This window comes from Anser anser, assembly GCF_964211835.1.
Source record: "Anser anser genome assembly, chromosome: 1".
NCBI lineage: Eukaryota > Metazoa > Chordata > Aves > Anseriformes > Anatidae > Anser > Anser anser.
In genome coordinates this window covers 105,788,304-105,805,241 of record NC_139720.1, presented here as the reverse complement: position 1 = coordinate 105,805,241, position 16,938 = coordinate 105,788,304, and the positions used below count along the sequence as shown (strand labels likewise).

Genomic DNA, 16,938 nt, shown 5'->3' with positions numbered 1-16,938 from the left:
CTGTCATGATTTCACACTCTGCTCTGCACAATAAGGAAGAGTTCCCAGTCAAAAACCATCAGGTTAGTCTTTTCTTCTCACTCTGCCATTCTGGTAATGACAACAGCTACTCTAGGAATAAACAAACAAACTCTGGAAGCTGCAAGCACGCTAAAACCAGCAGGATCCTGTGCTCTGCACTACCTGCAAACAGCAAGGTCTAAAGGCGCTGTCAGACCACAAGCTGCTTCTGAACAGGCAGCTGTGCTTCCCAGGTTGTGGTTCCCTGCAGTGTCAGCCCACGCGGATGCAGCCAGGTGCCGTCCTCTCCTCCCTCTCAGCCAGCAACACTTGCCTGAAACTGCGGCAGGAGGACAGCCCAGGCTCTTGCTACGCTGGCAGAAAGCTGCTCTTTGTTTTTAATTAATTTCCTGCTGACTTAGTGAGAGCCAGAGCTGGCGTGAGGGAGAGGACAAGATCAAGGCTGTGCCTATTTAGGCTGGATTAAACTGTTGTGGAACAACAGCCTTATGAGATTCAATTGTTTCTCTGCTTTTGTTTTAATCCTATTTTTAATCGAGTGAGAGAAGCTGAGGGGGGAAAAAAGCCTCTTGTAATCTTTGTCCTATTTCAGCACTGCTGCTGAAAACTTACTCGAACAAAAGGGGGATATAAAATTAGCACAGCAGCAGAGCACTTGCAGTGATCAAACACTCCTGATGTAGCTCTACAGGGCAAAACTGCACAGCAGGCAGACACACACACCAAGACCCGCTCCTGCACATACTGAAGCTGCGTGCTGCCCTCCGCTCCGTGGCTTCGGCCCTCCAGTCCAGAAAGATCCCTTTGACTGCAGCTGTTAAACACCAGAGAGTCCACCTCACCGCTTTCAGAATAGGACAGCATGAAAATCCTAAACAGAAGTCAAACTGCACTGTTTTAAGACCGGTCTTTATTACAAATAGTCCACGGTATCTGACAGCAGCTGCTCCCCGCCTCTCCCCACAGGGCTGCGGGCACCGTGAGGTGCACCCGCAACATGGCCGCTCCTGCTGCGGCCTGGTCGGCTCCCTCCCCGCAGCGTCTCGGTGCAGTTGCGTTAGCAAATGGAAACCCATCAGAAAAGAGATGCAGCAGCATCAGTTTGCAGCATTCAGTTGAGCAATTTCATAGCTTATCCTGTCCATACTAATCATTTTATAAGAAGTCCTGAAGAGACGCACCTTGTTAGCTTGTGGGGGAAAAAGAACGAGACTACTGATAACATGAAGTCAACCAAAACCTGGGGCGCTACCTGAGAGGTGTCCTGCAAGGCTGTGGCCTGCCAACAGCGCCTCCTTCTCTTGCAGAAGAGCCTTTCTTAAGTCAGGTACCCGGAAGCCCCAGCAGACACTATGCCCTGGCATGCAGTGAGCAGCTTCATTAGGGAATAGCAACCTGGACAGCTGCAGATGACACTGGAACTAAAGCAACACTAAAACACTACAGAGACTATAGTATTTAAAGATGTGTTGAGATTTGTAGCGTGGATCAGCATATAATTTTACTACTTCACAATCCAAGAAATAGCAAGTTTAGCAGTGTTCTCCCCAGAAGACAGTTGACATTTTCTGGGCCAGTTTATTTCAAGGAGAAAGAAAACAGAAAATCTAGAATAAAAACTTTTATTTTTTTAAATGAACTTTGAATTATGTCATATTGAAATACACATTTGCCTCAGCCCCCAGGGAGAAAGCTGAATATGGTCCCATGAAACTGGTGACGGCTGTGGTTTCTACCTGCCATTTGTTGCAATCCAGTCCTGTGTCTCAGTGGTGTTATAGCAGTACCACCAGTAGTGACTCTCTGCCACCCAGCATCACCACATACACAGTCAAACCTTGTAGGCTGACTTGAGCTAAAGGAGTATGAAAGACTACTCTAAAGAGCTGACTGTTTTGAAAAATAACTTTAAACGTGGAAAACTAAAATAGTACACTGCCTTCTTATCAAGATCATTGTCAACACATTCCCCATCAAAAAATAGAGATATCAATAGCAAAATTTTCAATGATTTTCCATTCAAGGGTGTTTTGTTAAAGGTTAAATTAATTGGGAGTGATGCCCAATTCGTCATTATAAGTCCGGTCGCGTTCAGGGTACTGAATTATCACGATTACGGATACACAAATAACATAACACACCCTCCGTCTAATTGCGTTCCATGAACTACCACGGCCACACTTAAAGAGTTTGGTCGCATTCAATGAGAACTGCCATGGCTAGATTAACGAGTAGTGCAATTCATTAAAGCAACAGATACACAGGTTCTTTGGAATGCCGATGATAGATGCACTGTCTGCAAAGCACGTGCAAATACCAAGAGTATGAGTAGCACTGCCTGGTTACAAACACATTAAAAGATATAAAGCGACTCTATAGAGATTCCTAAGTTTCACGGGGAGGCACTTAGCATAACCAAGTGTTCGGATTTTACCCAAAGGTGTCCCGATGGGGGAAAAGAGAGGCTCAGCCAATCAACTGGTCCCAGAAGTCAGAAGCTTATCTTCCCTTACACGACGGTATCTTGCCTAACATCCTCTCTCCCTTAAACTAATTTATATTCTTTCCTATCTTTCAGGTAGACCTTGAGTGACTCTAGTCATACATACCTTTGTTACAACTGGTGTGAAATTTTCTCGCTTTGCTTTTAAAGGTATAGACTAGAAAAAATTAAAGCGTAAACTCATTGAGACGTGTTTACACCTTGGAGGTGGGTAGCTTTTGGGATGGAGGTGTGTTTTGGTACTATAATGATACTATAATGAGCAAAGTTCACCAAAAGGACAGCATTTTGTCAAAAACATGACAGGCTGTTGTCCCAGGGTAGCAAAGATGCAGCTTATCAGTTCTGATGTACCTACAAGTTCCCATCCTGTCACAGAGCCTGGCTGTGCTGCCTCCACACCACGCTCCATACAGTTCCTTTTAGAGTCAGCAGATTAAGTTCCCCCGGTGTGGTCAACATCTAAGGTTGGAGGCCTAGGGAACGTCTATGGAATACATCTACACTCTACCCTGGAAGCTTCTTCAATGCTGTACCTTTTCTTTAAAATGTGAATATAAGTTTAATTTCTAAGTCACCTCTGACAATTATTCCACAAAAGGTCACAAAGCAAAAGAGTCTTCAGCTTGTTTGCTGGGGACAGAAGGCAACTGCAAAATCCTTCCCTGGTCTCAAGTAACGCAGCAGAGTCTGTACATTGCATACACACCCCCACCAGCACTAGAAAGTAGGTGGCACAGTTACCAGTCTTTAAATCAGACCTAGAGAAAGCTCCAAGGCAACATGCCAAGGTAACAGGAGCCGGAACCGGTGACGAGCAGGGAAATCTGTCCATCTTTAGCATCAATAAGCCCAGAGGTTATCCAGTAGGCCAACAGACCAGTACCCAACGCAGCAGCCCCGTCAGCCTCAGGTGAGAGGTGATTTTGGTTCAACCATGGTTGTCACAAGAGATGTTCTGTGCCTTTTGCTGAGTCCCATAAAACACATGAAAGAATAGAGAGAACTTTTAAAACTTCCCAGTAAGATGATGACTTTTTTTTTCTTTGCCTTCCAAACAAATAAAGGAATATAGAGGTAAAGAGAAGGCTTAATTCCAGTATCATGTTTAAAAGAAAAAAAAAAAAAGCAATAAACATAGGTGCCTGAATCAAACAAGCTTGCAGATGACTACCACCAAATAATGAAAAGGCTCTAACATAAGAAGAGAAACCGCTAGTGGGAAAGTCTCTAAATGAAAAGAGCGTGACCATATAACATTGGAGGAATTACATGAGAAACAAAAACAAAATTTGAAGAAAAGAAGCTTACAAATGAGAAAGTAGATAATTCCAAGACGGGAAAATGGAACTCCACAAGCAGTTCAAAAGCTAACTTTTTTTTTAATCATATTTACAAGCTTAAAAGCTTCATTCATGTATTTTATCATAATTCTATACAAAACAAAAAAAAAGCAAAAGTTGAAGTCAGCAAAGTAAAGAAACGCTTTCTCAGTCACAATACAGGATGTCTAGGATACAACAAAATACATGCTATTCAGTTGTTTAAGGCCACTTATACCTATGCACTTCGGAAAGTGTTTTGTTGTGTTTTTTTCACTTTTTTTGTTTTGTTCTGTTTTTTAATACAAAGTTCACTGCCAAGAATTTTGTTCCCATAAGAAATTTCTCTTTCATTAATAAAATGAAACTGAACACAAAAGGAAAGCAGAGTAGGAGTCTGTTCTCACCATCTCCTCCTCTTCAGCAAGGAACGCCAGGTGCCTGTGCATACCCATCCTCTTCCAGCTGTTCACTTTAAAGCACTCAAGCAGCATACACCTGGATGTACAGGAGTACTACGTTCAGCTTCCAAACAACACTTTTTATCCTGGCTTACCACAGCAAAAACACAGTAAAATTCAACTTCTCAAAATGAACTCATAAAAGCAGTTTTATTGAAATTTGGAAAAGTCATTTTTGGTTTGAGTATAAGAACAGAGGTCTTCATGACAGATACCTCGCTTTTCTTGAACTCGCAGAGCTGTGAGAACGGCTACCACAGAAACCATGTGCAAATTCAAGCCTATCATTAATTATTCACCAAAAGTAATAAATGGCTTCAAGTATAGCTACACGGTCCACAATCCAAAACTTCCAAGTCTCAGACGCTAATTACAAGTCAACATCCTGTTTAAATCAAAGGGAACCCTATGGATTATGGGGTACAACACAAGTGAAATTTTGACAAATTAATTGGTAGGAAGAAGCTACAGAGACATATAATGTCACTATATAACATGCGTTAATTTCCAAAAATTCTGCCTAGACTGAGGCAAGACATAGGGATCAATTAAATAGCTATGGATCAAGCCTTTAAAACACTACTAGCTCTCTGAAAAGCTGCTATTAAATATATTATTTTGTCTACATGTGCTTACTGTAAGGCTTAAAAGAAACAAAAGCATGAATAAATGTATGTGCTTTCACCTGATGGCTAAGAAAATGTTACTCAAGGATGTTATAAGCATAGTCTGCATTTACTTGAAAACAACTTTGATAAACTTCACTGTTGCCAATTTGTGGATAAGAAACAGGTTAAAACAAATGTCATGCAGGATGTAAGGTTTTCGGCAAAATAATTCAGACGCCTACTGTAAACAAAAGCATTAAGTTAAAGCAGCACACCTCTGGAAAAAAAATCATCAGAATTTGCATACAGATATTTCTGCTGCTTTAAAAAATGTTTTACATACCCAAATTGATGTCAGGTGTTGTTTCCAGAGCTAACCTAGTTGCACTCCAGCCTTCAACTTATTCACATTGCACATTCATCGGATTCCATCTCTCTAACACCTGTACTTAGGAGAGCTATCTTAAAACTGTGGCAACTCAGTGTTGCCATCTCTCACAACAGTGCTGTTTCTGTTACAGTCCCATCAACAGATAACATTCACTTTCAGCAAAACCCTCCTGCTGATGGCTTTCAACATTCTCATACATTTCAACCATTTATAGCAAAGAAAAGCAAAAGTATGTAGCTAAGGACAGTTTGAAAACAATAACAAATATGATACCTAACTTGAAAAAAGTCTTCTTAAATTGCAAGAGTCTAAATAAATTAAAATTTTACAATGCTTGGAATAAGTGATGTTACTAAATATATGGAAAGCAAATCCACAATTACATAGACAAGAAATCACCAGGCTTGCTGCAGACACCTGATGTTATTGTAGTGTCTTAATCGTGAAATTGTGTGTCAGTCTGTCTTTTCACTACCTTAGGTTCAAACTGTTTCTTCACAGCACTTCTCAGGAATGTTACTATTGACTCAAATTGTTGCTTAACTTCACATTCCTATTAAAGCCTAAAACCACAGACTCTGCACCACATTCACCAGGAGAACTACTACATAGTTTATTACGTTAAAACCACCCCTCTATCAGAGGATACAGCCCCACAGCTATCAGTAGAAGGCAGCATGAGTGCCTCAATCACTCCCAGTGCAGAGAGTGAGATTTACATTCCCCGTATGCATTTCTAAAAACTGGGATAGTTACTTCGGGCAAAGAGGCAGTACAGACAGGCTCACTCAGAAAGCTGCATGAATATTTTCCGATGATGGTTTGCAGAGTCCTTAGTCAATCTATTGCAAGTTTTGATGACCTAAAGAAACATAAAGCCTGCAATACAATCAGGATGCAGAAATTTTAATGCTGAAAAAATGCAGCATTTTAGGCAGTGGCTGCACTCAGCATGGCACAAATGAAGGCTGCTCTCTATTTTACCTACAACTTGGGCTAAGATGCATTGGCACAACACAGTTTATGACAACACTTATTGCCTTTTATTAATGCTGTAATAAATATATTTAAAAAATCTGAGATACACCATTTGGAACACGCTGTTGCCAAATTAAGAGTTACAAGTGTTCACAAAAAATATTAAGAGATGCTCTTTGCCTACCTGATGCAGAAAACCGGATATTTCCCTTTGCTTTGCATAAAGCCTCCCATTATGCAAGGCATGCCCCCGCTATCCCACTCAGCAATAAACTATCTCAGTAGCTCAGCCTCAGCTTTAAGCTAATTTGTCACTGTATGTTCTTGTATTTTTTTTAATAATCCAATAATTTAAAAAAAAAAAAAAAGTATATCAGAAAAGCTTTAACTTTACCCTTAGTTTCTACACAACTAAATACTGTGATTCAGGGTACTTACTGGCAGTTCCTCTTGACCGCTCATTAACCAGAACTTTGCATGTACCCTATGAACGGACTCCCTACCACCTCTGGCAGAAGTCACGTGCAAGTTGCATTAATTTCTCTGAACTTGGTTAAACTACTGTTCGCTCCAGTCAAATATTTTCCACTCTTGGCAGATAGTGACTTCTTCAAGAGCACCCCAACTGATGAGGTGCAAACCTCACCTAACAGAAGCAGCCTTTATTTCCTAACAGGAAGATGAAGGAAGTTTAGCCGGAATTCATCAAATCATAAGCTGTGTTGCCACCACACCCTCTCCCGGGCTGCTGTCCGAATGCCCTGGCGTGTTGCTTGCCCAGGATTGCTGCTCAGCCAAGCCCAGGGAGGAGAAAACAGCCCCCTGGTGAGAAGCTCAGCCCCTCGAGTTACAGGTGCCTGACTGCTGACGGAAGAACATCACATTGCCAACTCGGGCATGGGTTTCTGGCAGGGAAGTTTAAACACGGCCATTAAAGGAAAAAAAAAAAAAAAAAAGGAAAGGAATGAAAAAAACAGACTTTGTTCTAAGTCGATGCAATCTTCGCCACCCTGCATAACCACGCTCGCTGGGGCAGGAGAACGAGAAAGTGAAAGCACTCGGGACACTTTCGTTTCCCAGAACAGCAAAGCTGCTCTCGCACATCTTTCCAACTCAGTGAAAGCAGGAAAGACTTTCCTGTCTCAGCCCAGGTCCTGGCAAGACAGACAGCCTCACACACACTCCCCCATCACTCAGAGTTTTGATAGCCCTGCTCCACCGTAAGTGAAGTACAAGAAGTCACAACAAAAGCAAAGAAGTCGGGCTTTTAAAGGAATGTATTCCTACACGAAAACATGCAAGAGAAGACATTGCTGTTAAGCTTTCTGTTTACTTTTTCTGCAGAGGAATATCAGGAATGTCACGCGCGGCTCCTAGCTTTTGCCAGACAGACGATGGGCTGGGCACTGCAAATCAGTTCTTCACTACAGAAAGCAGGAAAACACAGAGGAACCCCAAAATCACCCACCGGGTGCTGGGTAGCTGCCTGTCTCTGACACTGCTGGGGTGACTTCTGGAGCACCGCAAGCACCACTCGGCTCGGACACCTCGCTGTCAGCTCTGGCCCAAGAAGGCAGCCTTGGTTTGGGTCAGGTTATCAAGGCCCAGGATCGTGAGGCTGAACTCTGTCCCCCAGCCCAGCTCTTCAAATAACTGAAGTTACGGGCTGAGATTTGCACGAATTAATTGAATAAACTAACTGGTGAAGCTTTGGTATGTTCTTCAGCCAGGAATAAAAGATTTAGTCAAAAACAGAATGGAAAATAAACATTATAATAATCTTCTCTTCCTTGCTCATTATCAGAACACAACCATGACAAACCTGCTGATTTCATTATATCTTCAGTTAGAAAAGCCCACGAACACTAACAAAACTCACAGGATTGAAGGGATGTTACTTCCTCCCTTAACATATCTTTCCAGCCATAAGAGTGCAAGAAAAGCAATTGCTCTGTTATCCTCCCACTTATCTTTACAAAGCACTCTTAAAAAATGTGAAATATTTTGCTAATTTGAAATTCGGGTAATTTGATTTTTGACCTTTTCATAGAAGCTGCTGGGTTGTGCCATCTTTTGTAGTTGCTGCTCAGAGTAGCTGTAAATACTATCTTAGGGCTATCCTAAAGACCCTTTAGGAAGTAGTGAAGATATTTTAAACTATTACAGAAGGTTAACAGAAAAATGTATAAGCCTTAAATATTCTCAAGTAGTATTTTCCTTTCAAAGTGTGGACCAAAAGATATTTAAAGATGTTATTTCAAACACACGATAATGATAATAGTATAGCTGTAAACTCCTGCTACCGCTATCAAATTAGTGAACATTTGTGAAAGGTTTTCTGGAAGGCAGCACGTTTTAAGCTACTACTAAAGGTTTCAGGAAGGTGCAGATCCATAGCACATTATACTAATGTAACATGAAAATGTCCAAGATTCAAAAAACTGCATAGCTACCAAAGTAATAATAATTAAAACTGCCCACACACTCCCACCGAAACCCACCAGAGCATTCCTAAAATTGGAAGGTATTCAACGTACCTTTCTGAGGAGAGCTTGCAAAATTGTGTCACTGGTCTTTGCACAGGAGTCTATATGGAAGGTGTAACTACGGATATATGACGGGTTTTATGAACTTCTTTTTTAATTATGTAACAATACAATTATATCTGAAACTGTGACTCGATGGCACTCCATATAATTATTGCGAAGTACATAGCTGTTGGTGCAAACACGATCAGTAAACTAATCTGGTTACTCCCCACTCTCCATCTGAAGGAGGCATTAAAACTTTCAGTGCTAGCCAAAGCAGGTGTAGCTCCCATATTCCAGCCCCTCACGGCTAGCTTGCCTGCCACACAAACAACCCGAACACGGGCAGCCTGCCCAGGGGGAGACACGTAATCCGGCCCCGTTACGCAGCCCAGGGCGCCCTTCTCAGACGCAGGACGCCCGCGTCTCGGCCCCAAGCGAGTCGGGCTCTGGCCACATGACGAGAGCAGGAGCCTGCAGCCCCGTGGGCCCGTCAGCAACCCTGAACTCAGCTGATGAAAACACCAAAGTTGTAAGGTTGTACCTCTCCCAGGAAGGTTACCACCTACCAAGGTGAGAAAGCAGCACAGCTGCCAAATGTTTCCCACGAGCACCAAATGCTGGGGGGCATGCTGTGAGATCGCCTCCTGCCACTGAGAACTGCAGAGCCATCGCCGCCTCAACTGCGGCTGTATCACCCTCTGCACGAACAGCTACCGCGGCATTAAGAAGCCAGTGACTACGCTTTCAGGAAAGAAAAGCTGCCATTGCCATATTACTAACAGTCCTTCAATAAGCACGTCAAATTTACAGGTCAAGCAAAGCAGAAAGGCACACATCAGCTGACAGAGTTTTCTCTGTAATACCCCCAAAAAAGAGCAAAAAGGAGAGACAGTGAATAGTGTTAGACTTTGCTTAATGCCATGCATTATTTCTAGTGATAAATATCCCCAAAGGCTTGTGCTTCTTTAAAAAAAAAAAAAAAAAAGGAGCTGAGCGGAGCTGATACACCTAACTTTATTCCACTACTCCTGTGATTAGACTGCCAATATAGTGCTGAATCACAGGTCTGAAATAACAGTGGGTGTGGGAAACGAAAGGACAGAGAGAACAGGCCTGGAATCCACGCACCAACCAGCACTCCGTCTTCCTCCTAAGGCACTGGCACTCGATAACACACAGTGCTCAGGGGCCTGCTAAGATTCACCCCCCTAAAACCCAGTTTCTGCAGTCTATTGTTACGAGCTGGCTGTCACAATAATTACGAGGTAGGGCTGAAACACGTATGACCTCTCCACGCTGTTTTTTTCCAGTTACTAGAAAGTCACCTTCCCCCCCGCCCTCTGTCTAAAGGGCACGGACCTGGAGAAGGGGCACAGCAAGGGCATCAGCCTGTAACTGCGTTCAAGCACTCTGGCTTCGTAGGAACGTTACTGATAGCCTACAAGCCCCCTACAACACTACAGAACCGTACAAGAGTCCAGAGCGACGAGAGTAACGTGACTAATTTGCTTCAGGAGATAAATGGCTAGCTTTAACGAGGAGTCAAGATGACCACTAAACATAAAAGAAAGAATGTCTTTTGAACTGGTCCGGATTCCTTAACTACAAACTAAAGATAGCTTCAGCGGGAAGGGGGCTGTTTGTAGTTAGAGCATTTATTAATAAAAATCTGCTTCGCCCAGTGCTGTTGAAGCTTGACACATACTTCCTGTATGACAGAAAGACAACATCTGATGAACAATGTTGGGAACCACAGCTCTGAATAAGGTATGCTGGTGACTCAGACATGTCTTGGAAATCCAATATATTTCTGTTTGCGTGTGGTTTCTTCACGCTAACAGAAAACAATCATGACAAACTTTGAGGTCTGCAGAACAAACTCTCTTTATTTGTAGAGCACGGGATTTTCTTCTTTTGAGGGAAGAAGATGAGCTAGTGGCATGGCAATCTCTCCAACCATGCATCAGTCCACCGTGCTTTCAAGATTATTTTTTTTTAATAAAAATATGCTGAACAACGTTGAAGTTTGTCAGCCAGTTAGCTATTTGTTAGCCTCACTAAGCAATGTGAGGCTTACTTTGGAGTCAAATAGCATTTTTTTGTAAAATGTTCTCAAGATTGTTTCCCCCTCCTCCAGCATGCAATTAAGGATAAAGTAGGTAATAAGAAGTTTCAGACAATAAAACAATCAGATGATTCAACAGAAACAAATCCCTAGCATGAACGAAGTTTGTAATTCTATACAATTTCTGGGGATACTTAGAGAAGTAATCATCATGCATGGAGAAATTTCAACGTTAGAAGTCTTAAACTGACTTAAGTTCTTTGCTCCAGTATGGATTACCAGGTGACCTATAAGATTCAGTCCCCAACCACTCTGTAAGCTCATTCTTGAAACTAAAGTAATCCTGAACTACTGACCTACAAGCAATGGTTTAACTGAAAACTGTAGCATTTCTTCTTTGGTATTCCTGACAGACCATCCAAGCCTTGACAAGCCCCCAACAAGTATTATGTAACAGAATATCTGATAAAATAATTCAGGGATATTTAAGTAAACCATCAACAACACTTCGAAAAAAGAAGATCAGGTTACTCAGGAGAGTCGCTGGACACACAGCAGCAACAAACGAAGCGCTTAAACACAGAAGATATGGCATGGGCCCTTGCAGCAAAAGCCTGCCACGCGCGTCTGTCAGTGCACATCAGTCGAAATCAGGACTGACTAAGGAGTGAGGAGACAAAAATCGGTCCTTCAGCCCTTGCTGTCCTACTGAAGCTGCCAAAATCAGCGCTTCCCACGGTGACAGCACGCACGCCTCTCCCTCCAAGAGGGCTTCCCGAGCGCACGTTGTGCCACCCTACCCAGTCACACCTTCATCGCCGCTTCTCCACTGACCGACCGCTCTCAGGACCGGTGCTATTAAACTTCCTCACCGACTATGCCAATGCAAATACACCTCCATGATCGCATAAAAACATCACGTGCCACTAAAAATAAATAAATATAGGGAAGAGGGGGCACAACTATGCTGCTGCCAGGACAGTTACGTTAGGCAGCAACAGATACCTTTGGGGAAATAAACGGAGGCAGCGTGGTCAAATTCCTGGTTTCTCCTTCCCTTGCCAGTCCCCCCCGGGCAGGGGCGAGCTGCTGAAGGTGTCCATTTTTGAGGAGGGATTGATTTCTCAGCAGCTCCCGGCCCGCGTTAGCAGCCGGAGGAGCGCAGCCCCCCCTTGGCCCCGCTCCCCGGCGCGCAGGGGCAGGACCCCCCGACGAACCCCGGCAGGGGCCCTGCTGGGCCGGCCGGGCCCCGAATGCCCGCTCCCCCCTCGGCATCCCCCTCGCTCCCCGCGGCACGGGCCTCACGCCCTTTCCTCCCTTCGCCCTTGGCCCCGGCCCCAGCCGAGGAGGGGGGGGGAGAAGTTCCCCGAGCCCAGCGCAGGCCCGGGCGGGGAGGGCAGGGCAGGGCGGCGGGCTCCGAGCCGAGCCGAGCCGGGCCGTGCCGTGCTGTGCCGGGCCGCGCTCTCACCTTGGCGGCGCCGCCGGGCTGCAGCACGTTCTGCTCCACCGTCATGGCCCCCGCGCGGTTCCCGGCTGCGCACCGGGCTCGGCGGGAGGCGGCTGGGCCGGGCCCGGGCTGGGCGAGCGGCGCCGGAGGAGGCGGCGGAGCGGGAGGAGGGGCGGGAGGGGGAGCCCGAGTCACCGCCAGGCGGGCGGGCCGCCGAGCCGGGCGGCCGCCATGGGGCAGCGCCGATCCGCTCAGGCCCCGCTGTCACTCCCCGCGCCCCCACCGCCGCCGCAGCCCAGCGTTGCCGGGAGCGCCGCCGGCTCCGCCCTCGGCACGGCGCCGCCCCGAGCACCTGCCCCGGCGGCCGGGCACCCCTCGCCCGCTGCCGCTGCCCTCCTCCCCGGCCGGTGCCTAGCGGGCAGGGGCGGCGGCGCTGCCCGCACCGCCCGCCTCCATCTTGGAGGCGGCGGCGCCCAACCCCGGGGAACGGGGGGGCAGCCGGGGTCCCCGGGGCCGGGGGAGGCGGCTGCCCGGGGGCTCTCGGTGGGCCGCAGGGCCCCGGGGCGGCCCCGGTGCCGGCGCTTCCCCGGCAGGCCGCCGCGTAGGGCGGGAGGTCGGCGAGCCCGGCGCTGCTGCGCCCGGTGTGGGGGTGTAATTAACCGCTCCGCCGCTAACAACGTGGGGAAGGGCTCGGAACCGGGCGTTTTGGAACGGCGTTCAAAAGGGCTTGATCCGTGTTTTTCTGTTCTCCCCCCAGCCTCTGCAGTCGAGAAAGGAGCAAGAAGAGAGTTTGGGGGCGTCGTCGCAGCCAGGGAGAGCCGGTCTCGGAGAGCTGGGGGCCACCCGGGCCCGCTGCCCTCCTCACGCCGTGGGATGGGACCCAGATGGGGCTGGCGCTGCCCCTGCCGCTTCCCCGCCTGCCAGGCCCTGCTGCCGCGGCAGGGACGGGCCCTCAGGCCTGCTCCACAGCCACCGGGAGGGCTGTGGAATAACTGCAAAATCAGCTTGCTCCCCGCCCCTCCCAAAAAAAGGTCTCACAAATTTGTGCAGCAGCTGGTTTTTTGGTTGCTGTGTGGCTAAAATGCACTTGAATTGAACCAGGGTAACGGAAGGACCCACCCCATGTGCTGGATCATCTCTAGTTTATGTGGTAGCTGCATGCCTGGTAGGTTTTCCAAAGCAGGGAAGCCTGTTCTGTAGGAACAGCTCTGGGGAGCAGCAGCACGCTTCTGCTAAACACTACATATCTCAAACCCTAGACCTGTGAGCCTGATGCAATGAAATGAATTGTGTCTGCTCACAATTCAACACACAGAGCCTTTTATGACTCAGTAATTCAATTCCACCCCCCAAGTAAAGTGAGATTACCAGGTAATAACTTCACTGCAAGGTCTTGGTCTTTAAGAAAAACACCAGTTTTTGCACAACTCAGGACGACCTGCAAACACTGCCTTAATTCACTGTAGCTTCAGAGCAGGAAATGTTGCAATTTGATCAATATTTGCTCTCTAAGGTTTGGTGCTCATAGATTGTATCGGTTTTAATGGTTTTGCCTTTTATGCTGCAATGTACAAGGTAACTTTTAAAATTGACGTTTCCAAATAGTTTATTGTGCAAAAGGCAAGAAACTATGAAGATAATATAATGAGATCAGGAATGGGCTACAAATTACTTTTCTGGGAATAGCCAGAAATTCTCTCTCCTTAGACTGATAGCTACATGTGAGATTGCTAACAGCAGGAGTTTATCACATGTTCTTTTTTTTAAAAAAAAAAAAAGTTTTCTGTTGCACTGCTGTACCAGAGTGCTAGACCAATTTCTCTGTCCTCTTCCAAAATAGTCATGCCTTTTCTCATTCTCTTTTACAGCTTCTACTACACTGCTTGGTTTTGGTGTATGCTATACTACTTATGTTCAGATAATTTTCATCAAAGGTATTTATTGCTTATATTCTTTGAAAATATTTGCTCCAGTGTAGCATTAAAAATAAAATTTGTATTGAAATAATTCAAATCTCTTTCTGAGTTTTATTTAACTGAATGGAAAAAGCTTCCCCAACAGATAAAATGGGTCCAAAAAGAAAGTGTTGAGAAGAAATTTTACTTTTTGTCCAATTTACCTCAAATCAGGATAGGATAACAAAGTATGAATTTCCATTAAATGCCTTCCCTTTCCTCTACACACACCCTGAGTTAAAAAATAGACAAAACAAACAAAACAACAACAAAGCTAACACTTTTAAGGGCTCCTTCCTGCTCCACTTCCTTTAAGAAGAAGAAGAAGAAGAAAAAAAAAACAGCTGAGCAATAAAATTCTGAGACAGGGATTTGAAATGCTGACACAATCTGAGCCATAGCCATGCAAGGTATGGTTCTGTAGTATATGCAGTGTCGCTGAAAAGCAGGTGGAATTGAGATTCATGCTCTGCAGCACAAGTTCTATATCACAAGTACATTCAGCACAAAATTGCCTTTTATACTTTGTCAGAAAATGGTAACAATTTCGTCAGGGCCACAGTTTAGAAAGAGCTCTTGACTTGATGATATTAGTACTCCTTAGTATCTATAATATAGTAAGGAGCTATTTTTTCAGTAGAAATTAAACGAGGTTTCTTGGTTTCTAGGGATCCAGTCCTTAATTCCTTTTCTGCCTTCAGATCCCATTGACTGGAAACCAGATTCTTTTGGTGTGTGCAGCAGAGTTCAGCGTGACAACTTGAGGTCCACAAGCTGTCAGACCTGCACTGTTGCTGCACAGTAAGAACCATGCAGGAGGCTTGTTCTTTTTTTTTTTTTTTTAATTGTATAATTTCATCTAATCTCTGAAGCACGGTACCCATAACATGTTGTTTCTGAGGTGTGCCACCTTAACAAGGAGCCCACAGTCTTAAAATTCTGAGCTCCTATTTCTAGTCTGCAGTGATCATTTAGCTGTCACACTTCAGAGCTGCAAGCATTTTCTTGCTACTCTTATTGATGACGCTAGCACACAGAAAGAGAAGTGATCGTAAAGGAAAGTTTTTGCTTCACAGAAAAATGAAGGCTGCATGATCACATTTGCTTATGAATCTCAAGAGATTAAATGTATTTGTTCTTTTTTTATCCCTTCCTGTTCCTTATACTGCTGGTTACAAGCAGGGCAGTGTACCTTAATGCACCTTTAATATCTTAAATAGTATAAGCCATAGCTATATATGGCTTTTACTTCCAGGATATTGCTATCCTGGAAGTTCATCACATCTCCACCTAGTTTCTCCTCATCTTTTACAGGGTACGGTGGTTAAACATTTTGCAAACACGTTGCACAGTCTCTCGGTGTAGTCCTCACCTCCAGCTGCCTGCTCCCCTCCGCAAGGCTGCCCCCATTTACACACCCTCTCCAGCAGCCCCTGTGGAGAGCAATCCACCTGAAAGACAGCTGCAGCTCCACCACCCCGAACCAGTTGTTTTTCCGCTAGATGGTTTCACCAAAATGGTTGACCGGCTGGCTGTGCAAACTGCTGTGCCAGCCCAAAAGAGAGGGGGACACAGGCTCAGTGGTAGCACACATTAAGCTTTGCTTCACCTGTTTCTGAAACCAGCAAGTGACCGTGCCTTTCTGCAGACCGCCTGCTGGACGCAAACTGTGTTCCTGCTCACAATTCTCATGGTCTTCCCATTTTTATGAATAGAGAAGAAAACCCCAGCCAACCACAAAACACTTTAGCACATTTTATTGTATACAAAGATCATGTACAACAAGAACCAGCTCATTATTTCCCCTGGTTTTCAATAGGCTTGTTTTTGTCTTTAATTAAGTGCATCATTTATTTAGGACTTTAATTATGTTGTGGCTACATCGGTTACAGTTGGGGAAGTGCAAGTCAGGACTTCTTGGTTTTATTCTCCCAGATCTGTAACCTGTTATATCAGCCATGAGAAGGCACTGCTATAAAACAGTAAATGCTGTAAACATGCAGCTTCTGTACTTAAACCTAGAGAAGAGATTCTCTAGGTCTGCATGTATAAAACCTATTCTGAAACACTTTTACTTACGCCTTTTTTCTTTGCAGTAAATAGTTCAGCCACCTGAAACAAAAACTCAAGAAGCTTTTTAAGCATGACACCTTTTAAACCATAATTTAACAATTACTCTCTGTGTCACTGGTGACTGTTCAAACATTGCTTCTGTGCTTGCAAAATCTTATGTTGGTTACGCTCTGGGGGAACCAAAGCGAAAGCTAACCAACACTGTAACTTAGGTCAAAGGGCAATCATTAACTGAGGCCCTTCAAAAATCTGAAAGCCCTTTGAAAACCTAAAAGCCAAGATAAAATTATATGAATGTAGGTTTTGTTAATGTTCCATATTCCATTGTTTATATATTTTAAATTTAAAGGTTGCTTATGTTCTGTTTGCTTCTAGAGAGCATCTGCCTATTCATGTACCTCCTAAAAGTCAAATGCTACATTCAAAACAAACAAGCAAAACAAAACAAAACAAAAAAAGAGGTTTAAAGTACTGAGTACATGTAACTGCAGCTGAATTCCACTGAAATTGTAGATTCTCAGAGAACCTAAGAACCTGGTTCAAGTGCCTTACATTTAACCTTAGCCATCTTCCCATTTTATTT

At 44.8% G+C, this 16,938-nt stretch overlaps 1 protein-coding gene across 4 annotated transcripts in view; it reads right to left on the bottom strand.

Moving 5' to 3' along the window:
* The window catches only part of USP25 (ubiquitin specific peptidase 25), a 92,670-nt gene extending 80,018 nt beyond the window's left edge, over nucleotides 1-12,652 (bottom strand). For 2 of the 4 annotated variants that reach the window (XM_083821044.1, XM_083821045.1), the window contains exon 1: nucleotides 12,349-12,652. In XM_083821044.1, coding sequence (XP_083677170.1) covers nucleotides 12,349-12,393 — 45 coding nt within the window. In that variant the 5' untranslated portion in view covers nucleotides 12,394-12,652. The remainder of the gene's footprint in view (nucleotides 1-12,348) is intronic. The other 2 variants (XM_083821046.1, XM_083821047.1) reach the window with 2 other exon arrangements.
* Nucleotides 12,653-16,938: the final 4,286 nt, after the last annotated feature.